General features: G+C 41.1%; 1 protein-coding gene and 1 long non-coding RNA gene across 2 annotated transcripts; one reads left to right on the top strand and one right to left on the bottom strand.

The window, feature by feature from the left end:
* Window positions 1-2890: 2890 nt before the first annotated feature.
* On the bottom strand, window positions 2891-4062 carry LOC131885449 (uncharacterized). Its single transcript, XM_059233501.1, has 2 exons — window positions 3903-4062; window positions 2891-3841 (listed from the first exon to the last, which is right to left on the bottom strand). Exons 1-2 carry the CDS (start codon window positions 3912-3914, stop codon window positions 3287-3289), a joined length of 567 nt encoding a protein of 188 aa, XP_059089484.1. The 5' UTR covers window positions 3915-4062; the 3' UTR covers window positions 2891-3286.
* Window positions 4063-8857: 4795 nt separating this feature from the next.
* Window positions 8858-14509, top strand: LOC131885623 (uncharacterized). The gene is made up of 4 exons (XR_009373857.1): window positions 8858-9014; window positions 9377-9755; window positions 10220-10518; window positions 14101-14509. It is a non-coding gene; the product is annotated as an uncharacterized LOC131885623 (long non-coding RNA).
* Window positions 14510-15528: the final 1019 nt, after the last annotated feature.

Genomic DNA, 15528 nt, shown 5'->3' with positions numbered 1-15528 from the left:
TTGAAACGAAAATCCGAATGCCTCATCATTGCGTTGCAATTTTGGATACATTTTGCTACACCTTTGAGATGCGTTGCTAAACAAGGGCAATTAATAGAATATGTGATTTGCTCTGCTAATGTCCCAATTTTTTGAACATGTTACGTGTGTTATGCCCAAAAAGCATGTTTTTATTATCCTACCGCTCTTTCTACATGCATATTTGTAAGAATCAAAAGAAATCATAAGAAAACAAGACTAACGAACGATTCATGGGAATGATTCAACTTGCCTAAAGGGAGATTTCACGAAGTGTGATTGTCACTTGCCACCCAGCGTCAGCTGACCTGAAATCATGCTCATCCAGTACAACTCCTGTGGAGCCTGAGCATTCTAGTTACTTGGTTTTCTATGCGCCAAACATATAACATCGTCTTGTTACTTAGCGTCTTGTTACTTAGTGATTGGTTTAGATAATATTTAGATATTAATAATGATATTCTTTTTTGCGACTCTTGGTCATGCCTGATTGCAAAATGTATAAAACTGTTGGTATAAACATCATGTACAGAGATCAATTCAAGAATAAAAGAATAAAGTAGCCAGACTACAGTATAATATCATGGCAAAGATGACTGGAGTTGGTTTAGGGCACATTAACAGGTAGGTAGAGGAATATATTGGTTATTGGAGTAGAGTAAAAGGATGTACTTGCAAGTAAAGACAAATGTTGAGCGCTATAAGCAAAGATTAAAGTATGCTGCTTCTTAAATACCCCTCCTGTTTGCAGAATGACAATCAATCAATGGGCTGTATATAGCTTTTTATTAGCTTTGTTAATGCAACTAATCTACATTCAAGGACTAGGCGGTCTGCCGATTCAAATTTGTTGGTAGACCAAATATCATATAAAGATTGAAAGGTAATAAATAGACGAATTATAACCTTTCATTTTAATAGTACTGGGGATTATATTCCTTGTAGCGGTTAGAAAAGCCCGTGAAAAAACAAACCAATCCAAATAAAAATTAACAAAATTCTAAGGTCCAAGATTTTTTTGAACCTTCAGAAATGCTTTATTAAACATGATAGTTTGCTGTCGCAGAACATTGGAAGAGGAATGCTCCAAGGTCTTTAGAAAGGTCTTATTTCTTACTTAGCGATCCCATTTAAATGCGTGCTCTAAATGCCGTCGGGATCCTGGTCATGGCAGGTGGAAGGCAAGGCATCTTGACCGGTTTCGAAGTCAATCAGCAAAAGAGGACAAGAGCCTGTGCACGCTCATGCAGAATACCTTGACAAAAAGAAGTTCGAGCGAAGTTACCTATTTTGGGTGAGTTGAGCGTACAGTCAATTTCATTGAGCGGAGGGAGTGCCCTCTCCTTCGTCTTGTTACGGACAACAAAGGTAGAAACGAGAGAATGCGCCTAAAGATGCCAGACTTTATTAAAGGAATACCACACAGCCAACATTAATCAATACCTCACCCTTGGGAATGACCGCAGGTTCGCCCATTTAAGCTGTTAAAGCAGCAACTCATGCTGGAATTTAAATACCGCAAAGAAGCTTCGACTTGGCAAGCCTGGAATCGAACTAGGATTTGCTATTTGGAAAGCAGAAGCTCTGCCAATACGGTACCCCAGCAAGACTTTGACACATTAAGTATGCCACGAATTAATCTAAAGATCTTTCCTGAATTGAAACGAACATGTTACTCTTCTTCTCAGTAACAAAAGTAGAGCAATAATAGACACCATCAATAAGTTGAAAAAGAATCTTCCCACGTCAATTACTATTATGTTATAAAGGGCCTCCTAATGCCTCGAATATATTATGGCCTAGCTATTTTCGGTCATTGTAAAAAGAAAGCGGAGACAACAAAACTTTAAAAATGTGGCTCAAGATGTGCGAACGGATCTAAGTACAATGCTCACATTGAGCTTCTTCTCCAAATATATAATATGATGAAATTAAAGGATCCTTATCGTCTAAACTGAAATACGATTATCAGGAACATGATTTCTGGTGCAAGTCCGCAGGAACTTCAGCGGTACATATACTCTATTAGGAGCCCTTATTTCAACGTCAACCAGCCCAAAGGGAATGCAGATGGGACACGGTCATTACTAAATAACCTACTCGTAATATGATATGAACGTAAATTATTTTCCCGACATAATGTGACTTGGGTTACTAATCATGCATGATGTTTTGATAGAATTAGTCAAAATCAACTCAGACGCATTACAGTTCAATGAAGAGAAATTGGCCTAATCAGCCCTACATTTACTGGAAGCTAACTTACAAAGCGCCTTCTGAAGAGCAGAACGTAAACCATGTTTGGTGTATCATAGCATTCATATTGTCAATTATCATTCAATTAGGTTACGTCAGATTCAGGCCCAAAATGGTCTTTGTTGAGGTGTGTACTTTGGGTAGTACTTAGTTATTGCCCTTCCAGCAGCTTAGTGATAAATTGAAAAAAAAGATTATCTTGAGATTGAAGTTTCCAATGGTGAGGCAAACAGATTAATAAAAGATTTAGGGTCACGCATTTATGATCGTGAAACGAAAATTGGTTAAAGAACCAGTCGCAATAGATACATTGAACACCAAACCCCACTGCCCACAGACTAATTTTCGTGAGTTCCATTTGTATTATTTTTACATATGGTACCATTTACTCAATCAGTTCGTGAAGACGACCTTTTACACTATCCGCTCCAGCAAGGCCGTAATGATTTAGGGCTTAGTAATTCAGGATAAAGAGGATCAAAGACTGTTCCTACATACAACTGTAGTAAGTGAGGAATATCTTGATAACAAACTTCATAATAGTAAGCTTAAATGAAACTTTTACAATTATCCAACCAGAAATTTGCATGACCTGCCAAAGAACACTATCAGAATGTCAGGCTTTTGAGAATCTTTATTTCGTCCCTGTGACGGCTGAAATTTTCATGGACTATCAACAGAACTCAAGTTCTTAAATCTTCACCAAACACAACAGACCTTCATGAAAAGCTCACGAAGATCTCTTATGGCTTTAGAAGTGCTGGTTCTCTTCTTTTTTGTTGCTGGGCTGTAGCTGGTTCTACATAGAAAGGATGTTCGGGGGATGTGGGCTCCACGTAAAAGTTTTGATGCGGGAACGGGGGCCTGAATGAGGTCACAGGACAAGTCTTTTTTTCTTTTGATTTTTTAGTCTTTTATCGAACTGACGACCCACATCCTGTCTGTCGAGGGTGTTGAGGATATTTGCACTGTGTTCAACTCTTTGACGCTGACAATGGGGTGTTGGCATTGTTTAGTGGGTTTTGTAAGCGGGGGCAGCGAAGGCGGTGGGATAAGCACCGGCATAAAGTCCGTTGTAACCAGCATAAGCGGTGGGGTAAGCAGCGGCATAAGCTCCATTGTAAGCAATGGGAGCGGTGTTGTAGGTGGAGATCACGGCAGGAGCGGCAACGGGAGCAATGGCAACGGGAGCAGAAATGGGCTCTTGGTGGATGTAGGGCTCGGCTTCAATATCCTCATGGACATAGGGTTCGGCCTCAATATCCTCATGCACATAGGGCTCGGCCTCAATATCTTCGTGCACATAGGGCTCGGCTTCAATATCCTCATGGACATAGGGCTCAGCAAGGACCTCTTGGTGGAAGTAAGGCTCAGCCAAGGGGTAGGCACTGGCGTAAGCATAGGGGTTGTAGTGGGCGGCAGCGGCAACACCGTAGGGGGCGGCAGCGGCAACACCATAGGGAGTGGCAGCGCCGTAAAGACCGTTGTATCCCAAACCGTTCAAGTAGGTTCCGGGAGCGGCAATGATGCCAGCGGAGGCCACAGCCAAAGAAGAAAGAGCAGCAACCTGAAAAAACCGGAAAGGCTCATCATGTGGGCATTCATCACTCCAAGATTGTAATACTTACAAAAGCCTTCATTGTGAGAATTGATGAAAATGAACTGCTACTGTTGGTAGATCCAGATCAAACTGATGACCATTTGTTAACGGTGCTCACTTTTATATGTCGTCGTCAAACATAGCTCTTGGGTCTGGTCATTTCGAGGGCAGGGCACCTTGTCCTCCTCCTATTCCCTCTTAACATCGCCCATGATCTATCCCACCTCCATCATTCCGCCACTTCGTCCACATCCTGACGTAATCCCAGGCCTAGCAATTTTGCAGGGCAACCATTCGAGGGCTGGGGAATGCTCACAGACGCGTATGCATATCTAAGAACTTGGTTGGGCTCAGATGTCGCTTAGGTCCTTCTACGAACGTGCACTGGATAGAGGCGCCAAGCTCAAGTTTACCTCATCTGGGAGGAGGGTGTCTATTTCGGCTGAAAGTAGTACTCAACCCATGTGCTCGTACAAATCTACACCGTTCTGACATATTCCTCTTGCAAGGAGCACCACGACAATATTTGAAATGCTCGAGGAGAGTGGCAACGAGGAGGCTTATTTCTGATGATGATTATCATCACCCACACAATTGCCCGTGCGGTGAGTTGTTAAAATGCATTATCCTAGCTCCCATCCCGATTCATCGAGCTTTGCATTGTTCAAAGAATCTAAATATTCATGCCCTTTTCCTCGCACAGTCCTATACGGACGTACGGCCAAGAAGGCACTTGTTGCGTTTATGTTCCTCCATTGGTTCTATGCAAAGTCGAAAGACAAAAAACGAAGTTCATGTCATTCACATTGATTAGGTGTCGGTACAATCAGCCAGCAAAACAGAATTCAGTAAGGAGACTAAGTATCATTACGCATGGGTGAAAGACATACCCAGATATGTGAGCTTAGTTACATAATCAAATTGGAGCAGACTGGTCGTCAACCACCAGACAAGGAGGAATTGGCCCAAAATGGTGGGTAAATACGTAAGTCTGGAATGCCATAAGGGAGGGGCTCTCCAGCCAAGAAGTCGAGCAGTTCCAACTGACCCCCTATCCAATGTCTTCGCAAAATCCAGCTCTAATTCCAATATTGAAGTAAATCGTCGTCGTTAACAAAATAAGAGGTTAAACTTGACTCGTATCACCGAGGAGGCTTAAACCGGATTTTCGGTTTCCAGTTCAAGAACTGTCAAGGTCAGCTCCTTGGAGATCCTTCAACCCGACTTGGCTTTTTTCCCTTTTGACTAGCCAAGAGCTATAGTAGTTTCCAGTTTCCGACACAATGATCACCTCCCAAATGCCGATCACCTTATATATCGAACCACAACCTGTGAAGAAATGATCTTCTTTTTGACCGTACATAAGATCTTCCAATTACAAATAGAATCCCGATTTGTAGTCTTTCTAGAGGGAGTTATCCACAGAAGCTGCTTTATTTGGAGGATTGATATTTTTTTAAAAGTAACAACTAGCAACATCAAGTACATACAAATTTGGTAAATTGGGGATTCAAATTTGAACCAATCTACAATTCGAGTGATGAAAAGGTTCTACAGTTCGTCGGTTACTGAATATACCAATGACATTTCCTATTGAAACATCGAACATAAACCAGAGATCTATGTGGAATTCTATGGTTAGGATTATTGGTCGGGATCTCGCTCGTGAGGACTGAAAAATCCGACTTCTTGTTCTATTTTGAAGTAACAATTAGCAACATCAAGGCACCCCGTACATACAAGTTTGAATCAATCTACTACTTTGGGGGAAATTAAATTTTCTGGATAGGAACCCTTAGGAACTCGATTAATCAACGCGCACAAGATATGCTTCCAATTATTTTGATTGCTTTGTTTGGCGGATATTTGAACATCACTTCACCAGCGAAGCCATTTACTGCATCTTTGTTGTACATAGGAATGCTCATGTCAGGTATCACAATGGCAGTTCGTTTGTGTATAGGTGTAGATTAGCGTACGTAGACCAAGAGTCGCAATAATGGAAGAAATAAAGTTTAAAAAAGTGCGGGAGAAAGGTCAGAATGGAGAACCCAACCAGTGACCTTAATCATGTTAGGAATGTGCACCAACCACGACTCCTCTCAATTATTTTAAATGTTCGTCTCTGAAAATATTGAACCCCAGTCTTGGTTTCATGACACAATGTTGTATTGAGATTCAAAAGACAGAGGCACATATTCTAAATAATTCCTTTCATTGTTCCTTGTATTAAGACAATGCAGTGGTCTTATTTGGCTCCTGCATTGTACTCGTTGTTTGAAAACGCATTCTCCTGTTCTATTTGAGTTCAATTACAAAGTGCAATCTAGTGTGAGCCATTCAAACGGATCGGACCGAACCACACCCTCGTACTTGAAACTTTTGAGCGCTTCCAAGACCACCACCACAAACAGTAGATATAACTGGACAAACCAGATCTGTTGATCTAAAAAAAAGCCTCGAGCCTTGACTTCCAATCGGTCAGTTATGGTTTGAGTAATATGAGTTGAAAAAAAAAATAGTCAAAATGAGCATACCTATTGCACCACTGCAACTCTGAAATAAATAGATTTTGAAGTTAGAAAATGATAACTGGGGAGGATATTTTAGAGAAAGTCGCCTTAATGCAAGAAATATGCGTCTTATCCTGTTACATGATTGGGATTGAGCCGTTGAGAGCCCGATTTATTGATCTTGAGACTTTCATGTGTCCTGGCCTAAGTAATGACTGTGGAACAATATTAGGCCTGACTCAGTCCAATGAACGCCAGATTGAACAACTTAGAGCTCTACAATGAGAGAATACAACCGTAGTGATTCAGTCGACTGGATTGACTATCTAGTTATCAATTTCCAGTTCGTCCTAAAGTATGCTTTGACGATCTTTCAATGACTGAAGTATTCGTTGTATAAATGAAGCATATTTAATTAAAATTCCACGCTTGGAAAGCTTACGAACTATCAAGAGACCTTGGTCCTAAAGGTGACGATCTTTCAGGCGTTTTGGACAAATAATTATTCGGATTAGAGTAATCCACTTACTTCATCCAGATGTCGTCTTTGTCATTTGCCTAACAATCTTTGATGTTCGATGTATTTCAAGCAAAAAGATGTCTCACTATAGACTTGGTAAGGGTTTTCAGATTAATTCTCTCTAAAAGTCACTCGTCTCTTTTGACGTACAAAGCCGTTGGTTTTTTCTCTCTCACTAGTACGTTGCTTGTGGGCAGAGCGTGAGAAAATGTTTTAAATCATTTTTGGCGTTATTCCCAAGGTAAAAAGGATTTGCCCTAAAACTGACGGTTGGCCTTTACTGTTTGTGAACGGAGCAGTACACAGGACTAAAACCAAAAACAAACCTGGAGTGACTCAAGTCCATATTTCCGATATCATCTTTTTGGTCCCACTACCTCTGCCCACAATAATAATAGCCAAATTTCGTCGCCTGTCCATAGAATTTTCAATAACTGGTTCCATTTTAGTTCATGTCCATTGGTTATTAATCGCCCCATACAACAGCTAAAGTGCCTTTTGTGACGGTAATGAGACTTTCCTACCCTTTCCCAACCATGGGCTTTCTTTCTTTTTGGATGGACTTGCAATACCAAGAACAAAATATTTTGGCCTGATTTATCAAAACCATATGGGTTCCAATTTCGATTCTTATATATCTTTTAGGCGCCTGTTTCAACCAATGTGAAATGCACCTTCCGAGCCAAAGAAGTCCTGAAACTAACCAACAACAGTGGGTGGATAGATGAATGGATCTAAACCAAGGCTGGAAATCGCAAACATGGCACACGGAACCAACCCCACCTCGCACAAGAGTTTAGCAGTGCCTGAAATAGGTTGGTGGATTCCAACCATATGGTCGTTGTTTAGTCCTCGCAATTCAGTTGTGTAACTCTGTCACTCACTCGCTCACTTACGGGCAAACAGCAGGACATGCAGGTCATTAATCATGTTTTTAAATGTCACGTTTGGATATATTGACGGCATAGGCATTACGTCATGCAAAAAGAGCCCTTTCAGATTGCTTTTGGAAAGCTTTGTTTGGCCACGTCATGTTTGCTAAGCAAACTTGGAACTTTGTAACTAACCTAACGAAAATCAAATGACGTCCCTTCTCCTCCCTATTATTTTTTGTTGATTCAAATCGAAACCCCGTCGACTTCGTTGACCTTTGATCATAAAGAAGCGTTTATTGTAGACTTCCTCCGGCATTACTTAACGTTCTAACTATCATTTACCAGTCATCATAAATCGTTGAAAGTTATACTGCTCTCCTTTTAATTACTTGTGAGCCAGTCTGTTTGAAGGAAAAAAGTTTTTCCATAGAAAGAGACACTTTTTTAGGTGGAACCACCTGCCTCTGGGTCTCATATTCGTAGATCTTTCATGAAGTTTCTCTCCTCAATGATTGCGACTAGGAACCGATCGGGAAACCCGTCTTTTGGTCCTGGTGGAGTATTACACCTGGCTCAATCCTTGCCCAATTTGAACCTAGCCGTCGGTATTTGCTTTTTCAGCCTTGGAACGGCGCCAACCAGTTCACTAGGGAACTGGTCCAACTTATTGAACCACGGATTCATCATGGAAGACTCAATGGTATGGTTCTAATGGTATGGCAATGCCAATGTTGAATGATAGCTTAGGAAATACTTTTCGAACTGTGAGCTCCTCTTCAGTCACTTTCCGCCAGTCGTGAGCGCTGGCAATGGGACGGAAATAGAAAAGAGCTATGGGAACCCATTCCAGAAGTTTGGAACTTTGACACGGTCGCTCTTTTGGCTCTTGTATCCGGTGGGTTGAGTGTTCCTCGAGCAGTTTTAAGTGACTCTATGTCGGCGACATTGAAAATCAGTGTCAGACCTGCCCGCAAAGAAGAAGACGAAAGAGGACGAACCCAAGACAAACTAAAGAGGGACGGAAGCCCTATCCTGGTTGCCTCTTGCACCTTGATCCCGAGCCTTCTCCCCAAAACGGGTGTTCCAGTTCAGAGGAGGAATTGAAGCCGACGCACTTCGTTGGCCTTTCTGCTTCGTCTTGTGCCATCGAATTAACTTAAAAGCAAACTGAAGTAGTGTGGTTACGGCAGCTCGGCCAAAAGGTGCTCCACTTTCCTAAGCCACCCACCAAGGTAATGTGCACAATACTTTTTGAGTAGTGCTGCAGAGTTGCGAGAAAGAAACTCTTAGAATTAACTCCAACAATTCCATGTCCATTAATTCTCAATTATCGGTTCTCGAAATTCTACATTGGACAACTTTCCTCACAATTGGATCGATGCCCAAGAGCTCTCGTCATTTTTTGTTACCCTCTAACGAACTCTAGCATTGACGGTTTCATGAAATATTCATTGCCTTTGACCGTCGAGAATCGAAAGTTGAAAGGCTGTACAATTTCGGTTCAAACTGTGCCAACCAAATCACCCTTGCTGTTTGGTGGAATTTGGAAGTGGAAAGTCGAGATTTAGAGTGTTTTCTCATCCTTTGTTCCCAGGGTGATATGGAAAAGTGCGGTGTGAACGCGTTGGCACACTTGGCTCTTTTTGAACTCGAAATGAAACTGCAACTCTAAGTGCTTTTCAATCAAGATGGGAGAAACATTGGGGATTGCACACAATGTGTTCGAAAAAATGGAACGGGAACGAGATCGAAAAGAGCGAATCAAGAAGTACGAGGAGTGGCAAAAGGTCAAGGTGAAAAAGCAACAGAAGCTCAAGGTGATGAAGGCCAAGATCCGGGTGAACGAGGAGTTGAGACGCAACGATGAATCACAATCGCAGCTCAGTGAGATTGAGGCTGAGGCTGGCGCCAGTGGAGGGGGGACCGCTAACCGCGACCTTGACGAGGCCAACGACCTTGGGGACGACTCAGAGGTGTGTAACTTTTATTAAAATTCTGATGAACTGTGAACGAAAAACAACCCAATTGCTTGAGTTATACTACGAGTCTTTCTGACTCAAAAATGGTGCAAACGAAATCGCCTGAGTCCTTTTTATACAATGACAATGCAACTATATACAACTTTTTATAGAAATAATACTTTATAAAAAATAGATGCAAACAGGTTGAATCAAAGACTGTTATTACTAACGCTAATACTGCTTTTGGGTGAATATTTCTGATGGACCGAAAGAGCCCTTATCCGAAACCGGAACAAACTCCAAATTTAATATCAAAGAGATGAATTAAGGAGAAGCTTTGTCATCTGGAAAAAAAACATTTTGAATTATCGCACTGAAGAAGAAAGACCTTTCTTCAAATTATCAGTGCTTCTTCTGCTTTCGGTTGGTTAAAAGCCTTTAGCTTATCACTTTTGACTATTATGTTCTCGTTTCAGAACGAAATTGGTGGCGAGTCCCCTACTTTAGAAAATTCATTAACCAACGAAACACCGGCGAAAAGAGGAACAACCGACTTGACCATTGAAAACAAGTCATCGTCGTCTTCGAAGTCGACGAATGGATGCTCAAAGTGCCTCATACAATGATTCAAAACGTCCTAGACGACGAAACCATGGGAAAAAATGTTCATCCCTTCACCTAAAAAGCTAACACCAGATTTTCCCACTTTCCACCAAGTTGCGGCCGCCTCAATTGATTTACCACCAACCACACCATCGACCTCTTGCAGTCAACAGTGAGTTACTCGACATATTGGCCTTGTTTCCTCTTTGACTTTCCCACTTCTCGTTCCACAGTGTCAGACCACAGATTTGGATAGAGCAATGCCTTTCCAGATTATGTTAGGAGCTGATAGTTGACATTTTAAGCCAAAGTAATGACATGAATCACTCTGAATGATCAAATACAGGGGATATGGGGGACGCAACATCAGTCTTAATCGCTGATGCATCCAGTTTGAAGTCCCTTACCACTGTGTATGAGTGAATGATAGAAGCCTTGGTCTTGGCCAAATAAATGAGTGGTTCCCTCTAATTTTCTGTGAGTTGTGTACCATGTTCAATTGGGAATTGCATGTTGAATCGACCAAAGTGGGTCTTATGGGCATTGGTTAGTTAATCCTCCTGTTCAAATCCATTAGCAAGCGTTTTCCCTGGATCTTTTCAGGATAAGAGGGAAAGTTTTCGTTTGTTTATGGACCGCTTTTCCGTTTTTGGGCGAAAGGACAAGCGTTCGTTGAAATGGTAATTCGGTCCCAACTTCCCCGATTCGTTCAGGCTACTGTAAATTGACCTCTGCATTTCGGATCGAGGTTCATTCTTTCTCCGAAGCGGTGTTCTTTTATTGATGTTCCATCAGAATGGATTGGAACCGGCGTTTACATTTCGGATGGACTGACGAAAACTTTCCGATTGTGACGTCTCGGGGATCCCACTCATTCCAGATTGAAGACACTCAATATAAGGGTCGGCTGAAACGGTCCTCTGTTGGCATTCTCGTAAAACCAACATTAAAGCCGTCGCAGGTCGTCATTGATTCAAAATAAAATGAAAAAAATATTGCTAATGCCTCTTGAAGTCTTTTGGAAAAGGATAGGAAACTTTGGTAGCTCGTTTTAAGGAGGCTCAAAGAAGAATGAATGGGTTTGAGGATGAGTGTGGAAGGCAATTTATGCACCCGTTTCGTCCAACTACTGTCCCACTTAATCTGGGCCTTGCCACAGAAAGAGATAATAAATGGAACGAGAACTACCTGATATACAGTATATATCCATTGGTCTAGCTCACTGGCGGTCGGGAATCAAGTGAGGGATTGTTACAAAATATAAACTTGGACGGAAGCAAAATTTATCCAAATAAACAGAAGCTCACATGAGACCTATTTGAAGTCGTTGAAAGTCGATTTAACTTGGCGCCTCAATTACATGATTCTCCAAACAACTGATTATCGTCAAGCTTAACTTGGAGCAAGGAAAATAAAGGTGCCGGTTTTTCAGATGTTTCACTGTTTGAAAACGACTTCCATTCAATGATGGATGGATGAAATGGATCTTGTTGTTTCCCAAATCTAAAACCGATCAGTTTCCTGTCGAAGAAAGTTGAGCAAAAAAAAAGCCCTAGATTTTGTCGAACAAGCTACAAAACAGGACACATGGAGAAAAGAGCAAAGCACTTGAAGGGCTGGGAATGGTGGAATGGAACAGATGAGAGCGAGGTAGGGAAGTGAATTCATTTCACCTTCAACTCATTTCCCAGTTTTGGTATTCCTGGCTCTCACGTCTCAATTCTCATGGTTGAGAGTGACGAGAGCGAGATATAAACTTTTATGACCTATCGAATGCCGAAGACGTACCCATGGTCCTTCCTTTGTTCCATTCTTCCTTCGTTTCCTCCCACCAACTCGCTCATCCTCCAAAGTCGAAACTAGAAGCGTTCCAGTCACAACGTGTTAGTTCATGGAAAGAAAACCATGGACTACATTTCATTACCACAACAGAAACACGATGTCGCAAAGTCGATCAAAACAAATAGTTGATCAGGTATTATCATAACGCTTCCAACACATTAGAGGAGCTTCTTCCTGCAAATCCCAGACAGCGATCAACCAATTCTTATTGAGTATTTTGTAGACATCAAATCAAAAGCACCATTTAGAGGCTGGCTGAAAACTATTTCGCTTTTTGTTCACTTTATGGACCATAATACAACGCAAAAAAAGGCAAGTATCTACTCCCCAGGTGTCGTGGGTTCAAATCCCAGTGCCGGAAGAAACCCTTTATTACCAAATATCTTCCGTCCCTTCTCTGAAAACTGGCTAATCCCAACCTTTCTAGCCTCTCCCAATAAGAGGGCTCTCTCACGCCTTCGATGTTCCTGGTAAAACATCTTTGGACTTGGTCGACCATTTGCAAACCTGCTGAGCTCATTGGAGCCCAAATGGGTGATGCATATTTAATAAGTGGCTGAACAATCGACTTGTACATACTATCTCTGGACTTAAACAGCGATGTATTCAACCATATGTTCGAAAAACTTTGCCATTACTTTGGAGGACTACATACACTTAAATCCTACGAGCAGAGTGTTCAATGGCGTCTACCCCAAGGTTATCGAGAGGAACTTCAATGCATTCAAGGCCATGTTACTCTCAGCAACCCAAGAGTAGATTCTATCTAGGACCTTTTCCAGGCTACTGAAATTTTGGCCATTCCTACCCGAAATTAACTTTGTATTGTCAGCATAAGAAGATAGAATGGCATTAAGACTAAGCTTTTGAAGCGGGGCAACGACTATTATAAAAAGGAGGAGCCCTAGGATGGAACCCTGGGGAACACCTGACTTGACATCATGTCTGTCACTAAAGGATCGCTCGACCCTAACAATTTGTGAAGCTTCTTATCCAATTGAGAACCTTGTCTTGAATCCCAATGTCATGAAGTCTATTCAACAAAAGACCATGATCTACTTATCAAAAGCCTTGACAAAATCAAGATAGATAACATCAACTGACTCATATCTATCGAGTTCCTCAATAATATGTTCTAAATGTTCAATCAGTTGGGTAACCGTGCAAAAATGCGCTCAGAACCCTTGCTGACTAGGTGGAAGGACATCATGGACTTCAAGAAACTCTACAAGTTTGAACTTCATGATCTTCTCAAAAACCTTCGCAACATTTGAAGTGAGAGAAATCGGCCTCTAGTTACTGGGGAGCGACTTATCTCCCCCTTTGAAAATTTGAACAACGTGAGCTAACTTTAGTGAAGATGGAAACTTGCCCTTGTCCAAGATGCAACGCATGAAGTATTATTGTGTTTTTTAAGGCAAAAACTTGCTTGATTATTGTTTTTTCACGATCTTCTTGTCCTAGGGGCTGAGAAATACTTGCATTTACAACAATAAAAAATTTCATTTCCATGTAGACTAATTTCTTTGACTTCTAAGTACAAATCATGTTTTGAAGCATCCTTAAATTATGGTCCAGGACAAAGTCGATGTGTGGTCTCTACAATCAATCCTATCATAGTCAATACATACCTTTGTAGAAGGAGATGATCAAAGTAAAGGAACTAATTAAAAATGGAAACGACACGAAATGAATGCAAAGCTGAAACAACTTCTGGCGAGGTTTCAGAGAGCTTTTCTCCCCAGTACACTATCTTGTTACAAACCGGCAACAAGCTTAACAAAGGGAAAAACGGAGTGAAGCGAAGTGTGATACATAATACAACCTCTAAATTTGTCCTGCATGTTTTAATTGGGCCTCTTCAAATCCATTTGTATGTATTATGACACGATCTTTCCCTCTTGCGTTGCAGATTGGTGTCCCCTTCACTCAGCGACTCAAGCCCCTCAAATCAACATGAACTTGACGCCCTAGACTGAGAGCATCATGCAACATGTTGCCACTGACAATTGAAATGTCATGCCCCCAAACCATGAAGGATTGCCTTATCAAATACTAACCAAGTGCATCAACCTCAACTTCAGTTGTTGTTGTTGTTGAAGTCGGTTTCATGGTGACGTTGGTCATCATCCAGCTGTTTATGGGCGGAACCGGGCAAATCCGAGTATAAACCAGCAGTTTGGCGACACGCGTGACCATCAGCCCATGCCTGAGAATACCTATAGAAATCAAACGTAGCAACGAGATAATGTTGTAGGATAACCATATTATACCATGATCTATGTAAGGAGAATCGATAGTAAAGCCATACACAAACTCCATTTTGTTCGAATTGGTAGTTTTATTTTACTAGGTTAGGGAGCTTCTTTCTTCATATTCCGTATTGGATAAATCATATGCTGGATTCTTCAATGATCAGCTCAGTGCTGCCAGATTAAATGGATCGATTATCACCTAACTTTTGCCAAAAATAACCAGTTTCATCACCAGATTTTGGGGGCTTTTGGGAGCATTTTGTGAAAAAGGTAAATCTCAGTTCATAAACTAAACCGCAATAATGCCAGAGCCTAACAAGTGTATTGCAGAACAATTTTGTTAAGAAAATAAAGGTTTTCAAGTGTCATAAAAGTAATGGTAAGTCAATTTTTCCGAACTAACCATCCACCTCATGACCATTTACCACAAAAATCATGAGAAAACGTCAAGATTTGCCTGATTTTTACAGGAGAAGTTCATTGATCAAACAGAAGTAAATTCCAATATTTGAATTAGAGTATATTAAAAAGTTGCAAAGTTAAAGAGCTATTTCAGATTGATGGAAAACATAAGCAGGTGGTTTGTAACTTGTTTATAATCTATTTCAAGGCTATGTGTACCTTTTTAAAAACAGATTTCCTATTTTAGCCAATCAAAGTTGGATTTTTCGGATTTTTCAAAATCACCAGATTTCGAGATACTTTTTGCTGTAAATCACCAATCATGATAAGCAAAATTTTGTCCCAAAATTACTTGCAAAATCACCAGTTTGGTGATAAATCACCACATCTGGCAGCACTGGATCAGCTTACCCCTCTCGTCTCACCACTGAAGCGACTGCCACAGTGGTTCAAAAGCCTTTTTGAATTCCAACAGAAATATCCAAACAAATATTGTTAACTATTAGCCATATGAGCGTCAAATTTGAGCCAGAAGTCAATAAATCAATCACGTCAAAATTACTTCTTATAGTTTTTGCAAGGAAGAAGACTGTTAAGATGGATAAGCGCATTTCTCTCAAAACTTGATAAGGCTTTTTGACCACAGTGGTGAGACGCGTGAGACGAGACGAGAGGAGACGACC

Source organism: Tigriopus californicus, chromosome 8 (genome assembly GCF_007210705.1).
Source record: "Tigriopus californicus strain San Diego chromosome 8, Tcal_SD_v2.1, whole genome shotgun sequence".
Lineage (NCBI taxonomy): Eukaryota > Metazoa > Arthropoda > Copepoda > Harpacticoida > Harpacticidae > Tigriopus > Tigriopus californicus.
This window is presented reverse-complemented; position numbering and strand designations above follow the sequence as displayed.